Consider the following 26,416-nt stretch of genomic DNA (forward strand, 5'->3'; position numbering starts at 1 on the left):
GGTTATTCGATAAGTAAAGTACCCCCCTCCCTCAAGCGCCTTGAGACCCTCTGGGTGAGTAGTGTGCTATACAAATTTCATACTTGACTTGACTACGCCATCTCCTCTCTGGCACAGCTCTCCGGGTTGCTCATCTACCTTCTGGACTACCCCTAGACCCACTGTTAGTATTTTTCACATCCACCAACATATGCCCCTCCCCCCCTCCTGTTCAAGTTAAACATGTGCTATAGTCCTCGATCACACCACCTAGAAATAATAGACCTCTCTGCCCCCTTAGTCAGAGATAAGAACCTCCATCCCCACACTCCTGCTCCCAGGGTCTGGTGATGGAGTCGTTTCTTTGTCTGATACACATACACTCCATACAAACGCCCTCCTAGGCGCTTGCAGCAGAAGGAACATCACACTTTGATTCAAATACATCCAGGTGTCAAACATACAATGGGGCTTGTTCACAAACTGCATTTTGTAGTACATTTAGTAATAGTATAATAATATTATTAAAGTACTGCAATACATTATTCACATATGCGTACGTCCACCTTCACATCTCCTATCTTTTCGATGGGGAGAGCCTCACTCATGTAAGTTTACTATTCAGTAATAAACATGGGAGGGATTAGGGGGAGTAGTTGGAAATTGGGGAATGCTTACTACAAAATGGGAGGGGTTAAGGGAGGAGTAAGGAGGGGTTTATGGTGAGTTAGGGAGCAGTTTAGGAAAGAGCATTCAATTCCTCCAGCTAAAATCTATAATTCTATACATTATTTTTAGCAATTATTATTGCATAATAAAAATGTATTTATTTTGTAACTATAGGTGGGGATGAATTTTTTTCCAAACTAAATAAACTTTTTTTACTTTTCTCTATACTTTACCATAGGGATACTTCACAGTCGGGGTGCAAATATTATTTTAAATGTAGGAAAAAATAGACAATGCTACAGCTAATTTCGAATGAAATCTTAAATTAATTTAAATATATTAAATTAAATGCACACCGGTTTCTAAAGTTTAAATTAAAAAATAAATTCCCACCTCAAATAAGATAATACGTTTTTTTATTATGCATAAATATGTTAAAAGTGATGAATAGCTTAATTAAAACCACACTTATAGTGTAAGCATATTTTAATAAAAAATAATGATACACTAATGTGTAAATAAAAAAAAGTTGTTAATTATTTTATAATTAACTAATAAATATGCTTTATTTTTAGATTTCTTTATGACATTACATTATATTTATTAATATCTGTTACTTTTTAAATAATTTAAAGTTAATTGTACAATATTTGCTGATGGGGTTATATTTTAAACCCATTAGTTTATATGGGAGGGAATTGCAGCTTCGGTGTTTAGCCATCTGGGGTCCAAGACTTACTACTGTTTCTTTTTGGCAGCAGTAACTTACACTCGTAAATTTTGCTCTCTCCCACTTCAGAAAGTACGAGAGATTCAAAAGTGTAGGAATAAACTTACATTGTAGTTTACTCACAATTGTAAGTTACCTTTATGAATAGCCCAGCACGTTTGCAGTTTTTATTCGCTTGGTCATCTGGGTCGACCTGCAACAAACTACAGAAAGGTTCCTTTTTTTAGGAGTGTTTTATAGCACATAAAATGCTACCAATATGGATTTTGGAAGCATAATATGAAAGACTGAAATCTGATTTATTTTATTTCCAAAAACAGATACAAATATTTTATGTTTTTGCTCAGACTTCTTGCCCGTTCTAACAAAGCAGCTTCAGAGCTCTCAAGTTTCCAACATGGATAAGTGAGTAACTCAACAAGTCCATGTTTCTTCGCATTGGAGGTCTCCAACCTTTTCTGTACTGAGAGCTACTTATGCTTAATAAAACGCATTGAGAGCTACTAATATTATTAGTGTTGTATAATTTCAATGTTCTTATATGTATATTATTTCATCCAAGCAAAATCTTGTTGAGCTCGGTGAATTGTGATTTTTTTTTCCCCTTTGACTCGCCGGGTGCAAGCAGGGTGGGAGGGAGTGTGTGTGGGGGGGGGGGGGGGGGGAGGTGGTGCCTGCTGAAACTGAAAGAGGAAGTTGCCTCTTGGCGAATAGGAGCCTGCCTGCCCTTCGCGCGCCTGATGTCATGGGGAATTCTGAGCCGGGCAGCAAGCAGCACCACCACGGAGCGCATCCTTATAAAAGGGACAGTCGCGGCCTGCACACCGAGAAGCCACAACTGGAACAGACATCAAAAAACAACCGTGGCAAGACAAACGTGCAACTTAACGCGCAACAAGAACAACTTTGTAATTAGAAGATAACTTGAAGGGCTAAGAACCAATACGGACTTTGCAAAGTGCTTTGAGGCGACAAGTCCAAGTAAAAGCACTCAACGCCACTTTGGATGGTTGTGGCAAGGCAACGCAAGTGTAACTAACAGAGATAGCGCCGTCGTCAAAAAAGGAGCGCCTTGGAGTGATTGGTTACTCAGTGCTGGTTGACACGAGGTCCTCGTTCATTCATTCATCCATGGAGGACCATTCCGTGGCCATGAGCACCGACAGCTTCCTCGTCGAGATGGAGAAGGGGCAGGTGGTGGTGATCCGGGACGACTCCCGGCGGCGCCGCGACCGCTGCTGGCGGTGGCTAGCTGGCATGTCCTTCGCAGCGCTAGCTGGAGCCACCCTCGTCTTGGCGCTACTTTTCTTCAATGTAATTCCTTCCCCTCACAGCTCCTCCAAGCACGTAAGTTATCTTTCGTTTTATTCAATTTAGCTTTAATCTTGGTTTCAATTCCAAAGAGAGCCGGGCTATAATTGTTGAAAACCTTTATTTGTTCGGGTGGTGCGAGGGGCCTGGGAGTTACGTGTTTGACATAGAATGACAATCTGGACTTTGGAGCAATGCAACAGCTATTATTTCTGTGGTAATCCCCCCTCCGCCCCTCTCTGAGTGCGAAGGTACCCACCGTGGGAAAGCCCATTGCCTCGTGGATGTGGAGCATAGCGCCTAGAAGCAAAACTCCACAGAGTGTTTACTCGGGCGTGCGGGGCTCACTCAGCCCTGCAGCTCTCCATCAAGTGCCTGTTAAACCTGCTCTCTGAGTCAGGCCAGTGGCACCTGCCGCACTGGGTCCCCGGGCAGGGCAGGCTGGCAGCGCACGGAGCCGCAGAGTTTCTGGGCAGAGTCTCTGGCCGCCGCCCTGGAGGCGCTTCCCGCTCGGGAGCCCAGGTGAACCAGGTTGCCACCAGGAAGTGTACACGCGCGCTTCGAACATAGCGCCTTATAGCGCCTTCAAGTGTATGGGTTAGACCAGGGAGCAGCGACATGGAGAGCAATGCTAGAACTCTGTCCTGTTGGTCATATTTACCTGTCTTCTAGTTTCGTGCTTTTCTTCCCTCCTGTCTCCCTCCGAGCTTTCTTTGACTCGTCCTTCCTGGCCTTCCTTTCTTCCTTTCATTCCTGACCTTTCTGTCTTCCATGTTTAATATCTCCCCCCTAATCTGTTCTTCTTTGGGCCCACCGTAATCATAAAAATTCATGTAATGCTAAGTGCACTAATTGGATGTTTGTTTAATGAATATGTTATTGTCTCTCGTGCGCCTGCTAATTGCCGTTTTCGTTTTGTCTTTCAGGAGGACCCGACACGCGTCGATCCGGCCCCCGAGCAGTATATAAGTAAGTACCTCACGCCCTCCGACCCAGACCAGTGGGTTGTGTGCCTGTTGAACACATCTAGTGGTCCTTGCAAACCCAAAATTAAAATTGTAGGGAGAGGGGTTCGGGTGGGATGAGGTACCCAACTCCCTCTGATAAAAAAAAGGACCCCATGTCTACTTCGCATCATTCTACGGTAGACACGAGTACTGTGAGCCTTAAGTCTCCCTGAGTGAGATAACACGACAAGTTTCCGTCACCCAAATTATCTCACCGAGACCGAGGATTTAACACATAGAGCTCCCGGCAGCCTTTCACCCCTGAGGAAGATCATGTCATTATGCATTGCCCTGTAGATGGAAATGCAACGCCGAGCTCCTGGAATGTTTGCATCGCACCGAGGGAGCTCATACAGAAAGCCTCTGTCAGCCTTTCATCCCTCTGAGGGAGATAACAGGAGGAGCTCCCGTCAGCCTTTCATCCGTCCCGGGATATAATATTAGGAGCTCCCGTCAGCCTTTCATACCTCCAGTGAGATAATATTCAGAGCTCCCACCAGCCTTTCATCCCTCTGAGGGAGATAACAGGAGGAGCTCCCGTCAGCCTTTCATCCGTCCCGGGATATAATATTAAGAGCTCCCGTCAGCCTTTCATACCTCCAGTGAGATAATATTAGGAACTTTTGACAACATTTTATTTGTGTGTGGAAGATAACACGAGGAGCCCAGACTTTCATCCCTCTGAGTCAGATAACACGAGGGTCTCCTTTCAGCCTTTCATCCTTCTCAGGGCGGTATCACGATGAGCTTCTGTCATGCTTCTCAGGTAGCCCCCAGGTAGCCTCCTTTTATCCCAGTGAGGCCCTTTCAGTAGTCCATGTACGCCTGTATACATACCAGCCTGTGAGAAGCATGAGGGGGCCCCGGGCCCCGTAAGGTGTGAGTGAGTACTGCATTGTGGGGGTTATGGGGTCACTGTTGTGCTCTTGCGCTTTGTCACATGCTGTTCTAACTCTGTCCTTCCTTCCTCCCTCCAGGCCACATCCCCCAGCAGCTCAAGTTACAGGCCATGGAGTCGCAGAAGCCCGCAGCTCACCTCATAGGTAAGGGGATGCCCCCGGCATCTGTGCTCCTCTCGCAGTCTCTTTATACCTCACACATCTGTGTGTTCTGTACCCAAACCCTTCACGTCTTCATCTTCGTTTGTCTCCTTCAGTGCACCACCAATCAATCCATCTATCTATCCATCCACCCACCCATTCATCCATCCATCCATCTATCCACCCACCCACCCACCCACCCATCCATCCACCCACCCATTCATCCATCCATCCATCCATCCATCCATCCACCCATTCATCCATCCAACCACATCCATCCATCCATACATCCACCCACCCATTCATCCACCATCCACCAATTTATCCACCCACTCAGCTATCCATCCTTCGTTCTTGGCATCGACCTACTCATCCATCACCCTTCTGTCTACTTCACCTTGCTTCCACCCATCCTTCTTCCCTCCTGTCTCTCTTTCTAGCCACGCCTCGTTCTCCTATTTTCTTTTTCGAGATATCTGCCTCTCCCTTCACACTTTTGGCCATTATTTCCTTCCACCTGTCGGTTTCTCTCCATGCATGCGCGTCTCTATCTGCTCACCTTGATTTCCATCCACACCTTCATTCATGTCCCTAAGCCACTTCCCATCTCTCTCACGCATCTCTTTTCTTCCATGTATCTCTTCCCTGCCCTTCTTTTCATCCATCTTCCTTCTCTTCCCTTTGCTCATCTCTTCTCAATCTCTCTGTCCCTCCCTCAGCTATCTCTTTTCTTATGGACACCCTCCTTCTTGTTTCTCTCTCCCTCATCCCATCTCTGCTCCGGGCTCCAGTCTTTCTCTTCCTCCACCCGTCTCTGTTTACTTCTGTCCATCTGACCTCTTTCTCTATCTTCAGCCCTTCTCTCTTTCCTTCCTTCCATTCATCATCATATCTTTCTCTTCCTCCATCCATCTCTATTCTACATTTCCTTTCACCCATCTCTCTTTCTCTATCCTGTATCTATCTCTCCTCTTTCCTGCTATCCATTATCTGACCCGCATTTCCTTCGGTGCACTTCTCCTCCCATCTCTTTTCTTCCTTCATCTCTTTCCTTCTTTTCTTCCTTCCTTAGTTTCTCTGTCCAGCCGTCCTTAGTTCTTTCCACCTCTTTCCTCCAGTCCATCTCTCAGCACCTCCACTGGTCCTCCACCTTTTCCAGACACATCTCTGTTCTGCTGCCAGCCAATGGGCTTCTTTGATTGGCTCTGCCCTGGAAACTGGGTTGGTCCCTCGCCTTAACAGGCCTTTCTTCTTCTTTTGCAGCTGACTTTAGCAACAAGGAGGTAGAGTGGATCTCAAACAAGGGCTACGCCTTCCTGGAGAACGGGATGAAGCTGGAAAACAACCGCCTGGTCATCCCCTCCCGCGGACTCTACTTTATCTACACTCAAGTTGTCTACTATGGGGGCGAATGCAAAGCCAAAGGAAGCCTGTACCTGACACACTCTGTCAAGAGGCGGTCTGAGGCCTACCCCGTCGACATGCATCTGCTGAGCGCCACCAAGTCAGCCTGCGAGGGCACCGCCCACAACGGAACCCCCTGGTACGAGACCATCTACCTGGGAGGGGTCTTCAGCCTGGAGGAGGGCGACGTGCTCTCCACATCAACCTCCCACACAGCCCACCTGGACCCTAAGGGCGCACAGAATTACTTTGGGGCCATTGCAATGTAATGGAGAAAATGGCAAGACAGGGGGACAAAAGAAATAGAAAAAGACTGTAAAAGAAAAACAGCGAAGCAGAAGTGAAAACAAAGAAACTGATTTAGAGAAACCAAACAGAGAAAAAAAAATATTGTAAAAGAACCAACTACCAAAAAAGAAGCATTTAAAAAACAAATTAAGAAAATAAAAACAGAAAAGGAAAAAATTAAGAGAAAAAGAGGAAAAGAAAAGTCCAATAAAAAAAAAGCAAAAGAACAAAATAGAAACAGAGAAACATAGCAAAGACTACTTTTAAAGGAAAGAAGACAAGAGTCAGGACTCTTATCATTTATTTATATTTGAAAAATATTTTTTTATATTTAATATTTATTTAATAATTTATTTATATATGTTGATGTTATTTTTTATGACCAAATGCATTGTTTATGGTTTTGTCTCAAACTGCTGTTTTTTTGGTATCAAATACTGCCTTCCATTGACTCACGCAAAAGCTGTTGGCGGATCGTGGAATCAGGCTGGCCCTGATGTGGTCCAATTAAAAGTTGCTAACAGGTTTTTTCAGCAACCTGCATTTAGGAAGTCAATATGGCAGTATGAATGCCCATCTCATGTGTATCACATTGTGAATATTGGGTTGTGGTGGGGGGCGTGGTAAGAGACAATGCCAAATTGTTATTAGCCCGCTTTTCCAGGTTATGTATAGTACATGACGGGAGGCGGTAGTGGCTGTTTTGAAACCACTCTACTATGTCGAGTGACTTTTGCTGTGATGCCGGGTCAAATATTTGCATCCAAAGGCAGAAACAGTGTTGCAGTATGTTCCAGGACTGCATGGACTGTATGCACTGAAAGGTTATAGTGTACAATCTCATTTAGTTCACAATCAGTGACAGGATGCCTCTGGCAAATTACTAGAACCCTCCCCTCACTACTTTCTAACATGTGATGTTACACTGCATATTGATCCATACATTGTTTATTGCAGATAGTAACACACAATTGTGATGAAACCTATCACACCACTGTGTCCCTATAATTATTGGGGCCTTTTACATACTTATATATAAATATTTAATATGTATGTGCATTTCTGGGCACGTCTATGACTACTGTTCTTGTGGTTACAGAGTATATCTGAAAGATATGGTTTTGCAACGTTATGAGTTACATTAACACACGTTGTTTCTACCAATCAACGTTGATTTATATTAATATCACATGTTCGCATTGCTGAAATACGTTTTTGGTAAATAGGATGTTGTTTATTTGCATTTTTGTCTCAAAATGTGAAAATATATTTGTATGTCTGAATTGCAGTCATCAGTAGCTGTGCTACTTGGTGTCTGTGGCCTTAAATGCCTTGAAACCAATTGAATAAATGTGAAATGAAGCACTACACGGGCCTCTCAATGTGAGATTCATTCATGGCACAGAAACAAGAGCGGAGAAGGGCTGGCAGCTCAGGCCAGTCCACGTTATGTTATGTTACAGGGAACTTATAAGGCGCACATACACCCTTATGTCTATTGGCTTTATCAATTCCTGCTGAAACATCACATCCCCTTTTCTCTCTTTCTACAATCACCCGCATGTGACACATGTCTTCTTGCACTCTGGTTTGGAACCCAATCATTACTGTGAGCCTGTCCTACCCTAAAATGATTTCACAACCAAGCCAATACTGCACTGATAACTCCAGAGCTGGCCTCCAGACCTGGGCAGGTGTCTCTGTGTCCTCCGGTAGTAACTCCGGAAGGGGTCTCCAGTACTGTCAACAGCATTCCAGATGTGACCAACTGTACTAGGGTCTATATTAAAAACAGTTCTCTAAAACCGGACAGAATTCACCAGGTACGGTGCTCCAAATGTGGCCTTTAGAGTGGAACCAAATATTTCAGGTGTGGCCTAAATTGCTGAACAGGGTACTCCTGATCTTGACCCACATAGCTAGATGTGGCCCCCATAACTGTGTAGAAAACCCCGGGACTTATTTTCAAGAAACTTACGCATATCTGCGTTAGAGCAGACCTGCGTCATTTTCCTTGCGCCGGGCAAAGAAACCCTTGTTCCATCATGGATGCTTCATATTTACAATACGGCGCACCATGGTTCAAGGATTAACAGATGCGTCAGAAATTCTGAAGCACCTGTCGGCGCAAAAGTCACCCATTACTGGAGTTGTGTCACAAGCATGATGCAGCTCCAGCAATGCTTCGGGGAGGCGTAAACTTACTACAGTGCGTCACTCCTTACACCTGCTCCAAGCAGGCATACGGTTTTGACGCAGTGGCGTCCTAGAAGTGGTGCAGTGAAATCTTGTAGATTTCACAGCGTCACTTCTTCGAGGCTTTCTCGTATGGGAACGTCCACCCTGCAAACATTATACCTGACATAGGTATAATGTGGCGCAGGGGTTTACAAGGTGAAGCATCTGCCTAGATATGTCACATTGTAAATAGGCCGCAACCTGCTGCATTGTTTATGCCGCGTCACAAAAAGTGACGCAGCAGCAGCGCAAAAGTGTTGAACGGGGCTTATAAATAAGCCCAACCATATTTATTTTCCAGAACAGGAGTGACTGCTCCAGAAAAGGCCTTCCCTATTGAACATAATACTCAAGAGGTGGGAGTCACATTTTTTGCAGAGTCTACTAAGCTGGACACAGTACTCTCAACCATGGCCCGATGGCCTGTATTTGGCATCCAGAACTGGGCAGAATATTCTATTTGCACCTTCCGGATGAGGCCTTGCCAGTGACTGTCCTGCAAGTTAAATGTCTTCCTCCGCACCACTATGAGGTTGTCTCTTCATGGGCGTTGGTCTGAGTCAGGCCACAATCAAAGCAGCGACACCTAGATTGCTGCTTGGGTACCCCAGACAGTATCTTTTCAACCTCTGCCTTAACCCTTAAACTGTTGGGGCTTTTCCTACCCCAATGCTGAGCCATGTTTTGGCTATTTGGGGTACTTTGCACTTAGGACTCCAATACATTTTATTCACTTAATGTAGCCATGTCAAATTTGCATCCTTTTTTCCCAACTTCCTGGATATTCAAAAGGTACCCAGGGTTTATGGATTCCCCAGGAAGGCGGCAGAGAAAATGACTAAAATATAGCTAATGTTTGAGGATTTATTGGGCAAAATAGGAAAAAAGTTCTCAACAAAAAAAGCATCTGGTGTTTTTCCTAAAAACAGCATCAACTAAAGGTTTGCTGTGCAAAAGTCACTATCTTCCCAGCTTTCAGGAACACGCAAATCAGCTGCGTCATTTTTCAAAAGGTAGCTAATTTTATCCTATTTGAGAGTTCTTGTGAGGGGACTCCCATTGACCTTGGTTTGATCCATTCCTCTCGCAGGCACTGACATCCACACAAGAGGCACAGTTTTTTTTAGCACAAGTGGGGTAACACTGGGAGGCAGGAATTGTGTGGGTTTCTGCGGATTCCATAAGTTCCAATCACAGAAATATATGGGAAAATACACGATTTCAGGCAAAGTTTGAGTTTTGCAGAGTATTGTGGGTAAGAAAGCCTCATGGGATCCATGCAAGGCACACTACCCGGGAATCCCTTGGTTGTCTAGTTTAAAAAAATGTGTGTGGGTGGTAGGTTTCTATTGGTGGTTCCCAACCACAGCCCTCTTGCTGATCTCTCCACATAGAGCTTCAGGGCTTTTTGTGTCGCGGTCTCGTGGCACACCCACACAAGTGAGGTACCATTTTATCGGGAGACTTGGGGGAATGCTGGGTGGTAGGAAATTTAAGACTCCTTGCAGATTCCTATAATGTGAGCGAAAAGTGTGTTTGTATTGGAAGTTTGAGGTTTGCAGGGCATTGTGGGTAAGAAAATGGTATGGGATCCATTTTAAGTACACAGCCCTGGACTCCCCGGGTGTCTGGTTTTCAGAACTGTCTGTGTCTGGTAGGTTATCCCAGGTGGAAGCCTACCCAAGCCCAAAAAGAGCAGCTTTTCACCATTGCAAGTGGGACAATATTGGGAATTAGCCACACTCTCCTGGCCTATATGCAAAAATAATACCCAAAAGAATCAAATGACCTCTCGCTTGCCATCGGAATGGGATTTTTTAGTCCACAGGGGAGCAGAAAGACTGTTGATAGTTTAGGTGCGAGTGTGAGGCCTGATGAGCCGGACCCATTCCATTATTTTATTAGAAAAATATATTTTTGCCATACCCCCTGAGGCAAATTGGGGGTAAGCCTCCTGTCTGCCCCTTGGTCAGGCAAAAAGACTGGTTTGTCTCCTTTTGGGGTGGGGGTGGCCAATGCCAGAGTGCACTTACTTTAAGCAACCGGAGTAAACCCATAGACCTAGTTGAGATCCGGGTGAAATTGTATATACAATATCTCATCCTGTAATATTTTCAAGACTGGTAAATAAGCATGTACATAACATCGCAAGTAAGGAAAATAGGGAGACTTATTGTTTAGTCAAATGTGCCAGAGGCATCATGTAGTGAAAAAATACAAGGGGAAACATACATTTGAAACAATACGGACGAATTGGGAACAGTTGTAACAGAACTGTTAGCAATGAATGTGTGAGTAACCCGCCGCCCTTTGTGCACACAAGTGCTTGTGACGCTCAAGGTGGACGGCGCAGGTGACAAGATAGGAGGCGCAAGGTGAGAAGGTGACAATAATAAAAAAGTACTTGAGGTTCCCAAGTAAGTATTTACACAAATGTGTACAAAATTGGGCATATGTGAACGAGAGTATAAGGCGCCAAAAGTTGCGCTGGAATGTTGACGACGTTTCGATCCATAACATTTTTTGGGGAATCGTCATCAGGACCAGGTTACAGAATGATAGGTGCTGAGCAAGGTTTGACGTGATGATGAAGAAGGAGGAAGTGTAGTTGGTTCCGGTGGGAGAGCGGGGCCTGATCGCACTGGAGGGCCACCCAGGGTGAGAGGCAATGAATGTGAAAAGGAATCGGTTAGGCAAGGGGTGTGGAGAGGAACCCGCAAAGGGTAAGTTGGAACCGATAATAGGGCCCCGAAGGATCTGGTGAGTTCAGGGTCAACAATGTCAGTGGGCACCCAAATCAGCTGCTTGTCTAGGTGAGGCGGAAGCGGAGGGCTGACTGTGCAGCCGAAGCCAGGGTCTCTGGAGTACTGTCGGGGAAAGTCTAGCGCCCGAGGTCAGAGACCCGATCCTCAGCAAGCCGTCGGGTTCGACCAGCGACAGACCAGGTCGGCGAGAGGTTGGCCTGGGAAGTCTGCCAAAGTGCATCAGCCGCACCACTTTCATATTCCCCAAAGGCAAAATCCCTTGTTTTAGGTGGGCTTTCTACCCCCCTGGGGGGCTGATTTGGGGTACTCTCCCCAATTGGGAGAGTCCCCCTATCTGCCCCAGGGTTGTAGAAAGACACTATTGCCCCTGCAGGGGCTGGGGTATGGCTCGATGCCAGGGTAGGCAGCCCCTCCTTTTGTTTGCTTTGGCTCAGTTTTGAAAGCCCTGGTGTTTTAGTTGGGTTTCTGACCCCCGGAGGTAGTGGGGTGCAAATTAGGAGAGAATACCCCATTCTATTTGGCTGTGGGATTGAGGAGCAAAGGCCCATGATAGGGGGGGAGGGTGGCGCTCCCTACCAAAAAATTCTGCATAAATGCAGTGTCTGGTGTCTAGTGGTGTTTCTGCCACCAGAGTGGGGGGGATTGTGGGTAATTGCTAACATCTGTCACCCAGGGGGCAGAAAGACACTCTGTGCTCTTTTGAGGTGAGGGCATGGCCATGCCCATGTTGCCCCCCCCCCCACCTATATATCTTTTTCTCCTGGTGTCTAGTGGGCTTTCTACCCTGGGGGGAGGTCAGATTTGGTGTAGTCACAGCCATCATCCCCCTTCCATAGGGGCAGAAAGACTATCTGTGCCCTTTCTTTCTTCCAAAAAACCCTTTCTTTGGTGGGGGCATGGCCATTGTTATGCCCATGGTGGGCAGCCGCCACCCATGTTTTTATTTTTATTATCCAGGTGTCTTATGGTTTTTTTGCCACACAGGGGCAGACTGGGGGTAATCACCACATCCAACCCCAAGGGTGGGGTGGGTAAAAACAATGTGTGAGGTCAAAGGGTGTGTGATATGATACCTGCTGCTGCTGACATGCCTCAGCAAGCTGTGATGTAAGACTGTACTCCGGTACGCCATCTCCTCTCTGGCACAGCTCTCCGGGGTGCTCGTTTGCCTTCTTGACTACCCCTTGACCCACTGTGAGTATTTTTCACATCCATCAACCTATGTCTCCAACCATTTCTGTACTGAGAGCTACTTATGTTTAATAAAACGCATTGAGAGCTACTAATATTATTAGTGTTGTATAATTTCAATTTTCTTATATGTATATTAATTCATCCAAGCAAAAGCTTGCTAATTTAATGAGCCAGGCTATACACAGGTGAGCTATTTAGAGGTAGCTGGAGAGCTATAGAAGCTCACTAGCTACTGGTTGGAGACCATCCAATTATAAATACAGGAGAAATCCCAAAAAGCAAGTAAAAACAAGAATAGGCAAAGTCAATAGGTCGCACCTTTTGGCCTTGCCATTGCAGATCTTTTGGCTGTGCTTGTGGTTTTTGCTGCCCAGCTTTGCAAAAAGTCAAACAAACGTTACTTCTGATGCTCGACATTATTGGCACAATAAAAAGTGTGCTGCTGCAAATGCTTGCATATGTCATTACCCATGCGCACCTGGGTGTTATGACGTTATGGCGGTCCCATTGTCCAATGTGTGCGCATGTATCATCACTCCACAGCCATTTTGAATTTTGTTTTAATGTGCCCTTCCAACATGGTGGAAATCCATCTAGGAGTGCTAAATTAAAAACATATGTATAAAAATGTCGGCCAAAAAGTTATTTTTTTTGCAGGCCTTCAAAAAGTATTTGAAATAAGGTAAAAAAAAATAAAGATGGAGAGAGTGGGGGTGAGGTAAGCTCCAGCAAGAAATGGGAGCAGTAGAAAAGGGGGCAATGAAGAAGGTAGATAGACAGCTGTATTGATTTTTTTTTTTTAAAGATGAAACCTAGCCGGGCAGGGAGATGTGCCGGATGAGAGAGGGGAAAGCAACAATCAGAGATCCCGTTATTTGGCGCTAACTTCCAGATACATTGCTTCCACCTATAATCCTGGCGGCTTTCATTGACAGTAATAAAGCTATCTAAAACGACGCTGTTAATTGCCAAAAAATGCAGGGTACTCAGGTACATCCCAGCATCAGAATGGCAGTTCTATTTAATACCTGAGATGTTTTCAGAATAGTTTAGAAAATAAAATAATAATTGGTAACCCAATTATCAGAAATTTCTTTATTCTGCACAGTTACCGACAAGTGCATATTCAGGTCGGTCTGGTGTGGTATCGGGTTTCTACAGATCTACATATTCTGCAACAAACTCTCAATCACCATAGAATAGAAGTTGGCACGGAAACTGGAAATGCAAAAGACAAGTTTATTAGGACCCCATGGGGTGGTGGTACAATCCTACAGCACCCTTCGGTAATGCAAGAAGTATCACCCTGGACATCGGTGCGTGACCTCTGTTATACAGTTTGACAGCAATAAAAAGGGTAGGCGGTATACTTTTGCACAGTTTAGGTACATATAAGGTCATTTTTGGAACACAGCCAACTTGTGGGAGGAGTTTAGTACCACTGGTCAGTTTTGGAGAACATTCCTGAGGGGTGACCGTTCACTAATTAAAAATGTTCGAGTACACATGCGTGAGCTTGACCAGTGCTAAAAATAGCCAGTTGCTGGGCAAGTTAAATGGTCATCGATACAGAGAGGGGACAAAAGGGCATGCTGACCACGAGGCAGCACGTTCACTTCAAATGGAAGTCAGGAAATACAAAATGGCCTCCGCAAACATGGTCAAGTTAGCAATGAAAGTTCGTGTAGCTGAGCTAAATGCTAACCTGATCACTACAAAATTATGACAGACGGCCCTTTTAGCATTTAGCTGAAGCTACCTCATAATGGAAGTAATCAGGATACTCATCATCAGTATTAATCAACATTATATTCATTATTTCTTTGCTAATTATTTGCTCATTTTTGGCAATAGCTCGTTTGGACGGAATGCAGGCAGTAATACATACAGAACATAAGGTAGGGCCGCATTGAATACATAAACAAAGGAAGAAGAGTATTCCAATGATCATACACAGGATAGTCAATAGTTTCCAACCCCAGGTACTAAGCAAAGTCCAGAACCAATTTGAGAACGTTCATGTACCATTTTCAGGATGAATTTCAGCAGCGATTTTGTGTAATTTAGAAATGGCATCATACACAGAAGGTGAGTTATCTGGGACGTATACACAACAACTACTACCGATAATGCGACATGCACCCCCACGATCAGCTAATACTACGTCCAAAACCATTCGGTTCTGGAGCTTTACAATCCTAGTAATTTGGAGTTCCTCAGTCAAGTTCCCTAAGGCAAAGGCGGTTTCATTCGCAACAGCTTCCACAACACGTGTTAGCCGTCTTATTTTTCTGCTATTTAGGGAAGCACCAACAAATGAAAATAGGCCTAAATTAAAATCTACATATTGCTGCAAAGAGGTGTCAGTCTGGTCAATGTTATCAATCTCTAATGCTCTCTTTACCCTATTTACTATAAAATCATGATATAATACAAAATCATTATGATACATGGGCGGGGCAATAAATACAGGGGGTAGTACAAAAGATATGTAACAAGTTCCTAACCACCCAATGGGAAGACGGTGGTAACCCTTATTTCCACAAATAAAATAAGTGTTTCGTGAGGCTACAAAAGCAATACCATTTGGTGCGTCAAATGTTAGAGTAGTGGTACATTCACTTTTCCCTACTGGAATAGTACCTTTATTTCGTACACATAAGTCAGCTTTGGTATCAATAACTGTAATCACATATAAATTGGACATATTTGCAATCCTTTGATTGGTGAAAATACGAGGTGTAGATACATTGTCCGGTCGATATTCTTCCCATTCAAATTTAGTTCCTTCTGCTTGTGGGTAACCATCTCTGTCATTATAACAAACTTTATTAAGTCGGAAAAGTAGTCCACCTTTTGTTGGCCATCTCAAAGTAAAAAGAAGAGTGTACCAAGCATTACAAGAACCATTATGAGAGAACGGAAGAGGAATAAGTGGAGTTCCTCCTTTCTTCTGATGTCCAGGCAACATTCCACATACCCAACAGTTCGAAGTGTTCGTCATATTATGGGTATGATGTAAAATTTGAATGAAGCTGTTATTTAAATAAGTCTGTCTATGTCTCTCTTCATGATAAGGCAGAGTGAAATGAAAATGTTCAGATGGGATTGGAGTGGTAGGCAGTAAATATTCTCTCGCCGGAATCAATCGTTCTACAATCCAAGCTATTACTGCTATTACCACTATAGTCATAACAAAAAGCACAGCACCAAGATTTGTTTTGTTTCTCATCGTAGTAGGTGCCATGGTTCCAAATACAAAATATTCAAAACAAAGCTAAAAATAAAAATGAGTGCTGAGCTCCGAGGTAGCCGCTGGTTTCTTCTCCGAGATTCAAGACGGGTGTCGCTACACTGGACAGAACTGATCCCCCCCCTTGATATTCTCGGCTTCCGTTTTCACAAACCTCAGAACGGTAACTCAACCAGTCTCGCACAAAACAACTGCTTTTCTTGACCGTAGGTTATACTTCGTTACACCAGAAATAGTGTGGTCCAGGAAGGCTCCCTCCGATTCACTAGGCGTAGTAGCTGGGCTCTTCTCTGCATCCAAGATGTCTCGATAATCAGACAGCACAGCAGGATTCACCAGATCCGAAGAGACACGACGACAATGAGTGGAATGCACCCACCGCTTCTTGTTCGTGACTCGCACAGCCATCCGAGTTGCCAGCAACACTTGTTCAGGGCCACGCCACCTCGGCTCTAAGCTGCTGAATCTCTCGAACGATCGGATCATCACATGATCCCCAGGACGAAGATCGTGATCCTCTCCAATGGAATTATCTGGGAGCGCTTCTCGAACCTGCTAATGAATAGAAAGTAAATCATTTGTTAATCGTGCCAAATAATCGTTCATCATTATACAAGGCACATCATGTACTAAGCGAGGCTTAGGAACTCCCCAAATGTTCATAGGCCTTCCAAACACCACTTCATAAGGTGTAAGGCCAGATCGGGAATGTGGCACTGATCTAATAGACAGTAATGCTAAGGGCAAGGCGTCCGGCCATTTTTTTAAAAGACGTGGATGCCACGATCTTTGCTAGCTTCAGCTTTAAAGTAGCATTATACCTCTCTACCAAACCTGCTGACTGCGACTGAAATACAGCATGAAACTTCTGCTTAATCCCCAATCCTTTCAGGACATACTCCACTATTTTCCCAACAAAGTGAGGACCATTGTCATTCCACAAAATTTTACAAACACCAAAGCTTGGGAAGTACTCTTTGAGTAACACCTTAGCTGTTGTCAATGCTGTATTGTCCTTCGTGGGGTAGGCTTCGATCCATTTACTGAAGGCACACACCACCACTAAGACATACTTGAGATTGTTACAGCGCTCAAGCTGGATGTAATCCATTTGCAGTACTTCAAATGGTGCAGTAGGTGGAACGAACCCTCCTTTAGGAGTATAAGTCCCTTTGGCAGGATTGTACTGTAAGCATATCAGACAGGTCTGCACTACTCTCTTAGCCGTGCTGGCAATCTTAGAATGCTCCCAAACTTGTGTAAGCAATTTAGTAATTGCGAGAGCTCCAACATGTGCCAGCCCATGTGTCATTTGAACCATTGTTTGCAAATAAGCGGCAGGCAATTTCCATCTCTCTATATCCTTGCTACGCCAACAACCCTCATCGTCCAACACTCCCTCTGTTGCCCAGGTTGCAAGTTCTGTTTCAGATGCTGATTTTTGTATGTCTAATATTTCCTCTCTGGCATCATGCCATCGCTCAGCCTGTGATTTCACCACATACATAGGAGAGACATTTTGTAACATTGCAGTCTCTCTCGCTATGCGATCTGCAAAAGCGTTTCCTTGTCCTATTTTGTCTGTCACCTTCTTATGTGCACTACATTTGACTATCGCCACTTTCTTTGGCTATAATAGTGCATTCAGGAGATCACGTACCAACTCTCCATGCATGATGTGTACTCCATGCGAGGTCAGGAACCCTCGTTCCTTCCAGAGTAGGCCGAAATCGTGCACTACTCCAAAAGCATAACGGCTATCAGTGTAGATATTCACACATAATCCAGCACTTAACTCACATGCTTTCGTTAAGGCTATCAACTCAGCTGCTTGGGCCGATTTGTGCGGTATCTGTGCTGTTTCTACCACTGTCTTAAGTGTCGTGATCGCATAGGGTGTGGAAGTCGTACCATCTGGCAACTTTAAACACGATCCATCAACCCACAGTTCCCCATCTACATCTGGAAGTGGCATACCCTGTCAGTCGATACGACCCTTTGTTTGTTCTTCAGTCAGAAAAACACAATCATGGTTTTCTTCCTTCTGGGTCTCAACAACCGGATATGGCAATAAAGTGGCAGGGTTCAAAGTGGCGCACATCTTTAGTGTAATATGTGGCGCCAACAGCGTTAGCTCGTATCCTGTTAAACGAGCGCTAGTTAGATGCTGTGTTTTCGTTTGGTTCAATAAAGCATCTACCGCATGGGGAACTAACACCAACAATTTGTGTGACAAAACTATTCCCTCACTCTGTCGTATAGCCACTGCTGTTGCTGCAACTGCTCGAAAACACCCAGGCAATCCTCGTGCCACAGGATCAAGTACTGCTGAGTAATATGCACAAGGTCCCTGTTTATCTCCGTGTGTCTGCACTAAGACTGACAATGCACACCCATCCTTCTCATGTACATATAATGTAAAGATCTTTGTATAATCCGGTGTACTTAACACTGGTGCAGAACAAAGGGCTTGTTTCAAGTGTTCAAAAGCATTCTGACATTCGTCTGTCCATTCAAGGGGAATCGGAGTAGTTTTGGACAACAACGCTAACAAAGGTTTTATAATGTGTGAAAATCCTAATATCCACTGTCTACAAAAGTACGTTAAACCTATGCAAGCACGGACATCTTTCTGAGTGCAAGGGACTGGTGTATCTAAAATTGCTTGAATCCGATCTGACGTCAATGCACGTCCCTCCTTAGACAAAAGATGACCGAGGTAGGTCACCTTTGGTCTACAATATTGCAACTTCTTCCTCGAAACCTTGTGATTATTCTTGGCACGGAAAGAAAGCAGGGAAAGAGTACTCTCCTCACATTGTTCCTGCGTGTCTGCTGCTAATAAATGTCATCAACATATTGAATAAGAGCCACCCCCAACTGTAGCTCGAAAGAATCAAGCTGCCTTTTCAAAGCCTGGCTATAAATACTAGGGCTCTCTGTGTAGCCTTGAGGAACCCGACAAAATCTATATGATTTGTTATTTAATGTGAAGCCGAAATGATATCGGCTATCGGGATGAATGGGAATCGAGATGAAGGCATTTTTCAAGTCGATAACCGTGAAGGTAGTGGATGTAGGTGGAATCAAAGTAAGTAAGGTGGTAATGTCAGACACCACCGGATACTGGGGCACTACTATCTTATTAATTTCCCTCAAATCAATAATAAAACGATAGATCTTAGAGTCTGTGTCTTTCTTTAGAATTGGAAGAATTGGGCTGTTACAAACATTATAGGGGACTTCCTCCACCACCCCTGCCATAATCAAGTCATTTACAATATGTGTCAAGGCAACTTCACCTTCTCTGGAAATTTTGTACTGTGGTACGCGAGGCAAAGACACTCCCTCCTTTACAGTAATACGTACAGGAGGGATAATCATCTGTCCCACATCAGTATCGGAAGTAGCCCACAAAATACTTGGAAGAGAAGCTAACGCATCGGCCTCCTGCACGAGGCACGATCTCTCAACATCTGGGTAATTCTCATTCAAAATAACTCGCACCCCTTCAGGGGCGCAGCGTATAGTTGCTCGAAAATGTTTAAGCATATCAAGTCCCACAATATTATCTGGTGTGTTTGGAGATAACAAAAACGGGCATGGGGCAGTAAACTTATCAATGTGAAATGTAAGGGGTTGAGACAATGGGCTAAGAGAAGGTGTTCCATCGAACCCTATTGATGTAATCGTTTCGCCAGACAGGGGAGCCCTTGGAACCAAGTGTTTGGACAGAGCGCTATGAGTAGCTCCCGTATCAACCAGAAACTGATCAGTAGAACCCAAAACATGCGCGATATATATGGACCCCTTTGATCTACTGGTACTTCAACCGATTCCACACCCCATCCTACGCAATCCTATGCATATGTATTAGCCTGAGACTCAAAAGACTCACCCTCAGCTATCTGATACTGGTTCCGTCTATCAAAAGTATTATGATCAGCCTGACAACGACCCCTAGCCTCAAACCTACCACGATCATTCGCTCCACCCCTCGACCCTGAATAACTATTCCCAGACCCTCCAATCCCTTGACCACGCTGATTACGCTGTTCCCAAAGCACCGGACAATCTGAAACCCAATGTCCAAACTGTTTACAGTATGCACACTGATCCTCGGAAATATCGGAACGAGCAGAAGACGTACCATACGATCCACGTCTACCCCTATCATTCCCTCTCGACTGCGTAGCGTAAACCTGAGCCAACATCACCTTTGTCTTCAAATCCTTCGCTTTCTTATCACTACTTTCCTTAGCCTCCAATTCCTGTCGTTCATAATACTGAGCCATAGTCAATAAAGAAGCAGGGGTTGCCGTGGTCCATGAACTCTCACTAGTCTTTAAACGCTTTGTAATCTCCGGTAGGAGATTAGCCACGTACTTATCAACAAACAAATGCCTGCCCGTGTCCTCTGTTAATAATTGACCACTGTAATCATGAAACGCTTCCTCGAAACGTGAAAAAAAGTCAGAGACCGATTCATCCGGCTTCTGTTTGCAAGAAGCCAACATTGTCCAATCAATTTTCTTAGGGGGAACGAGCGTTTTTAATTTATTCAAAATAGCCACCGGGAGATCTAAAATCAGTTGACATGGCTTACATGCGGGTTCTCTATCCAAATCAGCTCGAGCTAATTCCTTCCAATCTGCACCTAAAATCGTTCGATCATCAAACTTACGAATCGCTCTCCACATATCAGGAGGCAATATTAACCCAAAGAAAAGATCAATATCAACTAATGTCATAACACACGAAGAAATAGCACCTTCCACTCCTTCATAGAAAGCTGCCGGGTTTTTGCGGGGGTCAGGCAAAGCATTCTTAAGCGCCATAACGTCTGTTCTATTCCAAGGCGTATAAACCCAATTATATATAAAATAACCCTTCGCATCCTTAGACAACTTATTATCATCTGTACCTTCCCCTTTAGGAGGGACATACAAAGGCACAGCTTCTCGCATAGGCATAACATGGACTGTAGCACTCTTATCTGCTCCAAAGATAGGACACTCTTTGGACTCAGCCGTCGATCCAGACGCAGTCGAACCCGATGTCTTTTTCGCCGCCCGTAGTCGTAACTTCTCATCCCGTAGCTGAATCAAACGCTGTAAAAAACTATCCGCATCTGTAAGAACAAAAACACCTTTACGTAAATCATCACGACCGACCGATATATCCTTAGATTCCAACTCAGATGAATATTTTCTAAACCGTTCAACAACTTCGTCTCCAAAATGTTCCAGAAAATACAATCATTCTTTCTCAGACCACTTACGCATAAGCTCATCAATCTCTGAAATAGTAATAACATTAACATTAAGTTTACGAGCCAACCCGCGTAATTCCGCGGATCGGCCAGCACTAATCTGGATGCGATTATCCCTCGAATCATCCTCGCCCGAGTCCTCATCCGGGGCTGTAGGCGGAACATACGGAGGCGGGCAACGATCTAGCAATGAAAAATCCTCAGATTCATTAGTAAGGACAGGATAAAGAGGACGTCGAATAGGAAACTGACCATTAACTTGCAAATTACGTTCTCGAGTCTCCCTCTCTTTCTGTTCCTGCAATTCTTTCTCCTGCAACTGTAAAGCTTTGTCACGAGCAGCCTTTCACTGCTCCTTGTCCGCCAAGGCTTGTTCACGCTTCATTCGTTCACGCACCTCTTTCTCCCACATAAGCACACAATCAAACATATCCTGTCTAGACCTACGCTGAAACAAACACTGCTCCACATATTGAACCTTTCGCAAATCAAACGACCCATGTAGTGGCCATTGCAATTCATGATCAGTTTTCGTGTATTTGTGCCACAATGTACTATACATAATAGGGGGAAGGCCAAATTTAATATACATTTCACGATTAGGTGTCCCCGCTGGGGGAGCCGTCTGAGATTCATTTAATCGATAACTGGTACAGTTTCCAAGACAGCACATTCCTCGAAGTGTGCTTAAAACAGGCATGTCAAAATATCACGAAAACGCGATATTACATAAAATGGCACTTAATATGTTTTACACATGGTGTGCCGTTCAGACAAATACCAAGTCAGAGAAATATCTCTACATTACCTGCTTATGTGAGGTGCACTCCACATATAACTCGAATCATAGATCCAAATGTTAGCTAACTCAAACAAATCCAAAAAGCCACAGTAAGTGTCAGTAGACTACCTTACCAATCAAAAGCTTACCAAATATTCTCAAATGTCCAGGTTCCAACTGCCAAGTTCCTTAATCGAATCAGCCAAACAGGCACTGCACAACAACCCAACCGATCAGGATCTCAGTCGAGGACCGGCGCCTCCTGGAATGTCAGGTCGGAAGGAAAGGAAGAAACCACCGTGGGTGCCAAGACTCGGGTCACTCAGTGGCAGCGTACGCGTCCATGGCGAGTTTCCAATCCTTCGTCGCGACCACTCCTTCGGGCATCCGAGTCGCCGATGAGTCCCTTCGTGGTCGCCAATTTGTGGTATCGGGTTTCTACAGATCTACATATTCTGCAACAAACTCTCAATCACCATAGAATAGAAGTTGGCACGGAAACTGGAAATGCAAAAGACAAGTTTATTAGGACCCCATGGGGTGGTGGTACAATCCTACAGCACCCTTCGGTAATGCAAGAAGTATCACCCCGAACATCGGTGCGTGACCTCTTTTATACAGTTTGACAGCAATAAAAAGGGTAGGCGGTATACTTTTGCACAGTTTAGGTACATATAAGGGCATTTTTGGAACACAGCCAACTTGTGGGAGGAGTTTAGTACCACTGGTCAGTTTTGGAGAACATTCCTGAGGGGTGACCGTTCACTAATTAAAAATGTTCGAGTATGCATGCGTGAGTTTGACCAGTGCTAAAAATAGCCAGTTGCTGGGCAAGTTAAATGGTCATCGATACAGAGAGGGGACAAAAGGGCATGCTGACCACGAGGCAGCACGTTCACTTCAAATGGAAGTCAGGAAATACAAAATGGCCTCCGCAAACATGGTCAAGTTAGCAATGAAAGTTTGTGTTGCTGAGCTAAATGCTAACCTGATCACTGCCAAATTACGACACTGGTTGAAATTTTAATTATGCCGTAGCAATCCTGAGTAATTTTAGTAATTACTCTTGTGATGTGAAATTACAGAATTTAGGGGAATACGGCATCTTGAGCATTTATGAGCAAATTGGGCCAATAATCCTACGGCAGGAGCACATGAACGACAAACTAAGAGAGAGGGAACGGCTGCTGGTGAGTGCTGTTCGCGTCCTGTAGTATTTAGTGCTATTTTCTTAGTGCAAAATGCATCCTCGGACCAAATTTGGATGTGAGGGTGCATTTTGGAAGTAATTTTGAGGTAATTACGAGTAATTACACTAGATAGAATTAGGCCAGCTACGCCCACCCCTATATTCAGTGCCTTAATCATTTTTAGGATACATAGATTTAGGGTTAGCAAAGTCTGATTACTGAACCACAGTCCTGTCCGGTTTGGGTCATTTGCCCCCCCTCAGGAGGAAAATCAAAAAGAGAGGAAGCACAGAGAGGCGCACAAGGAGCTAGAGTCATTATGCAAAGTCAGGCCAAGACGGCACATCACCTGCAAAAAATCGGAAGTGAATAATAAAATAATTGAACAAGGTCTCAAGAGATTTGCTGTTCAAAAATGTCCACAAACTTAACACTATCCTTTGAAGTATCTGAAACATTCATTTCCATGAATGTCAAATACATGACATTGTTTTTTAAAGGGTATAAGATCAAAAACCGCAAAACAATGACCATGTGTCTCGTGAGAAGGACCTGGCCAATATAGTTACTACACAGAACAGTTTAGCATTGTCCCACAACTGACTACACGTGCTCTGGTGCCTGTAACCTTCCACTGTAAGCATGCACTCTGCAGTGCTCCGAAGTGACCGCATTGTGGAATGCCAAAACCAACCTTCACGAAGGAATGAAGGCCGTTGCTGAATGGATGAGGAACAGCCGACTGAAGTTGAACTCGGACAAGACGGAGGTCCTCATCCTCGGATCCAACCCTTTGGCCTGGGACGACTTCTGGTGGCCGACCGCACTGGGAACCGCTCCAACACCCACCGACCACGCACGCAACCTAGGGGTCATCCTCGACTCCACCCTCTCCATGACTAAACAGGTCAACACCGTCTCCTCCTCCTGCTTCAACACCCTCCGCATGCTCCGTAGGATCTACAAGTGGATCCCCACTGAAACGAGAAAAACAGTCACCCAGGCTCTTGTCAGCAGCAGGTTGGACTATGGAAACGCCCTCTACGCAGGAGCCTCGGCCAAACTCCTGAGACGGCTCCAACGCATCCAGAACGCCTCTGCACGCCTGATCCTCGACATCCCTCACCGCAGCCACATCACACCCCACCTGAGAGACCTGTACTGGCTCCCGGTCAACAAGAGGATAACCTTTAAGCTCCTCACCCACGCACACACAAGGCACTCCACAACACCGGACCAACGTACCTCAACAGACGACTCAGCTTCTACACCCCCACCCGCCAGCTCCGCTCCGCTGACCTCGCCCTCGCTACAGTCCCCCGCTTCCGAAGAGTGACCTCAGGTGGCAGATCGTTCTCCCACCTCGCCGCCAAGACCTGGAACACCCTCCCCATCCACCTACGGCAGACCCAAGACCTGCTGACCTTCAGAAGACTCCTCAAGACCTGGCTTTTCGAGCAGTAGCAGCATTCCCCACCCCACCGCCTTGAGACCCTCACGGATGAGTAGTGCGCTTTACAAATGATATGATTGATTGATTGATTGAATGTGGCGCTATTTATAAAAATCCTAATAGGCAGGCCCTGAATTGACCCAGGGGTTTCAAGAGGCCTGCTCTAAAAACACATGAAATGACATTTCTTTCATTTAGTGCAAGGGAGTGAGGTGACTCACTGCTTTAGCCGTCACCGAAATAAGTGTGATATTACGAGGTGTGCCGCACATATGCTGTCTACGTCACCAACCCACCCGCAGGTACATGTTTTTTCATAATTTTGCGGCAATCCACGAAAACACACAAAAAAGTTGCATGTTTCTAAGTTGCTTTAATGGCTCAAACATATTACTTGCTGATGCAATGAGATGTCACTATGAGAGCCCTCCGCAGCGAAGCCTTTCACAGGCACTTCAGACCACTGCTTTCAAGGAGCTACACAGCGGCAGTGCGCTATAGTACACCGTACCTATCTAGACAGGTATTGACCAGGTATATACTATGGGCCAGATGTATCAAGCTAAATTGCGATAGCTAACGCTGAAATTCATAGAATTTCAGCCTTTGCGGTTGCAATTTAGCTGTGTGCAATGTAGCAAAGAAAAACCTACTCGCAAAATTTGCAATTCCCTATTTTGCGCATGCATTTAGAGAATCGCAAAGCGGCAGCAAACCCCCAAAACAGGTAACAAAGCTGACAAGCAGCAGCAAACCCCCCAAAGAGGTAACAAAGCTGAAAAGTGGCAGCAAAACCCCCAAACAGGTAACACAGCTGAAAAAACAGGTAAGAATGCTAAAAAGCAGCAGCAAAACCCTCGAACAGGTAACAAAGCTGAAAAGAAGCAGCAAAACCCTCATACAGGTAACAAAGCTGAAAAGCAGCAGCAAAACCCTCATACAGGTAACAAAGCTGAAAGGCAGCAGCAAAACCCTCATACAGGTAACAAAGCTGAAAAGCAGCAGCAAACCCTCATAAAGGTAACAAAGCTGAAAAGCAGCAGCAAAACCCTCATACAGGTAACAAAGCTGAAAGGCAGCAGCAAAACCCTCATACAGGTAACAAAGCTGGAAGGCAGCAGCAAAACCCTCATACAGGTAAGAAAGCTGAAAGGCAGCAGCAAAACCCTCATACAGGTAAGAAAGCTGAAAGGCAGCAGCAAAACCCTCATACAGGTAAGAAAGCTGAAAGGCAGCAGCAAAACCCTCATACAGGTAACAAAGCTGAAAAGCAGCAGCAAAACCCTCATACAGGTAAGAAAGCTGAAAGGCAGCAGCAAAACCCTCATACAGGTAACAAAGCTGAAAAGCAGCAGCAAAACCCTCATACAGGTAACAAAGCTGAAAAGCAGCAGCAAAACCCTCATACAGGTAACAAAGCTGAAAAGCAGCAGCAAAACCCTCATACAGGTAACAAAGCTGAAAAGCAGCAGCAAAACCCTCATACAGGTAAGAAAGCTGAAAGGCAGCAGCAAAACCCTCATACAGGTAACAAAGCTGAAAAGCAGCAGCAAAACCCTCATACAGGTAAGAAAGCTGAAAGGCAGCAGCAAAACCCTCATACAGGTAACAAAGCTGAAAAGCAGCAGCAAAACCCTCATACAGGTAAGAAAGCTGAAAGGCAGCAGCAAAACCCTCATACAGGTAACAAAGCTGGAAGGCAGCAGCAAAACCCTCATACAGGTAAGAAAGCTGAAAGGCAGCAGCAAAACCCTCATACAGGTAAGAAAGCTGAAAGGCAGCAGCAAAACCCTCATACAGGTAAGAAAGCTGAAAGGCAGCAGCAAAACCCTCATACAGGTA

General features: G+C 44.9%; 1 protein-coding gene across 1 annotated transcript; it reads left to right on the forward strand.

Annotated features, from left to right (window-relative positions):
- Positions 1–2,205: 2,205 nt before the first annotated feature.
- On the forward strand, positions 2,206–6,632 carry LOC144753977 (tumor necrosis factor-like). The gene is made up of 4 exons (XM_078641497.1): positions 2,206–2,725; positions 3,616–3,658; positions 4,674–4,739; positions 6,000–6,632. The coding sequence occupies exons 1-4, from the start codon at positions 2,510–2,512 to the stop codon at positions 6,407–6,409; spliced, it is 735 nt and encodes a 244-aa protein (XP_078497623.1). The 5' UTR covers positions 2,206–2,509; the 3' UTR covers positions 6,410–6,632.
- The last annotated feature ends 19,784 nt before the right edge of the window (positions 6,633–26,416 follow it).

This window comes from Lissotriton helveticus, chromosome 5_1 (assembly GCF_964261635.1).
Source record: "Lissotriton helveticus chromosome 5_1, aLisHel1.1, whole genome shotgun sequence".
NCBI lineage: Eukaryota > Metazoa > Chordata > Amphibia > Caudata > Salamandridae > Lissotriton > Lissotriton helveticus.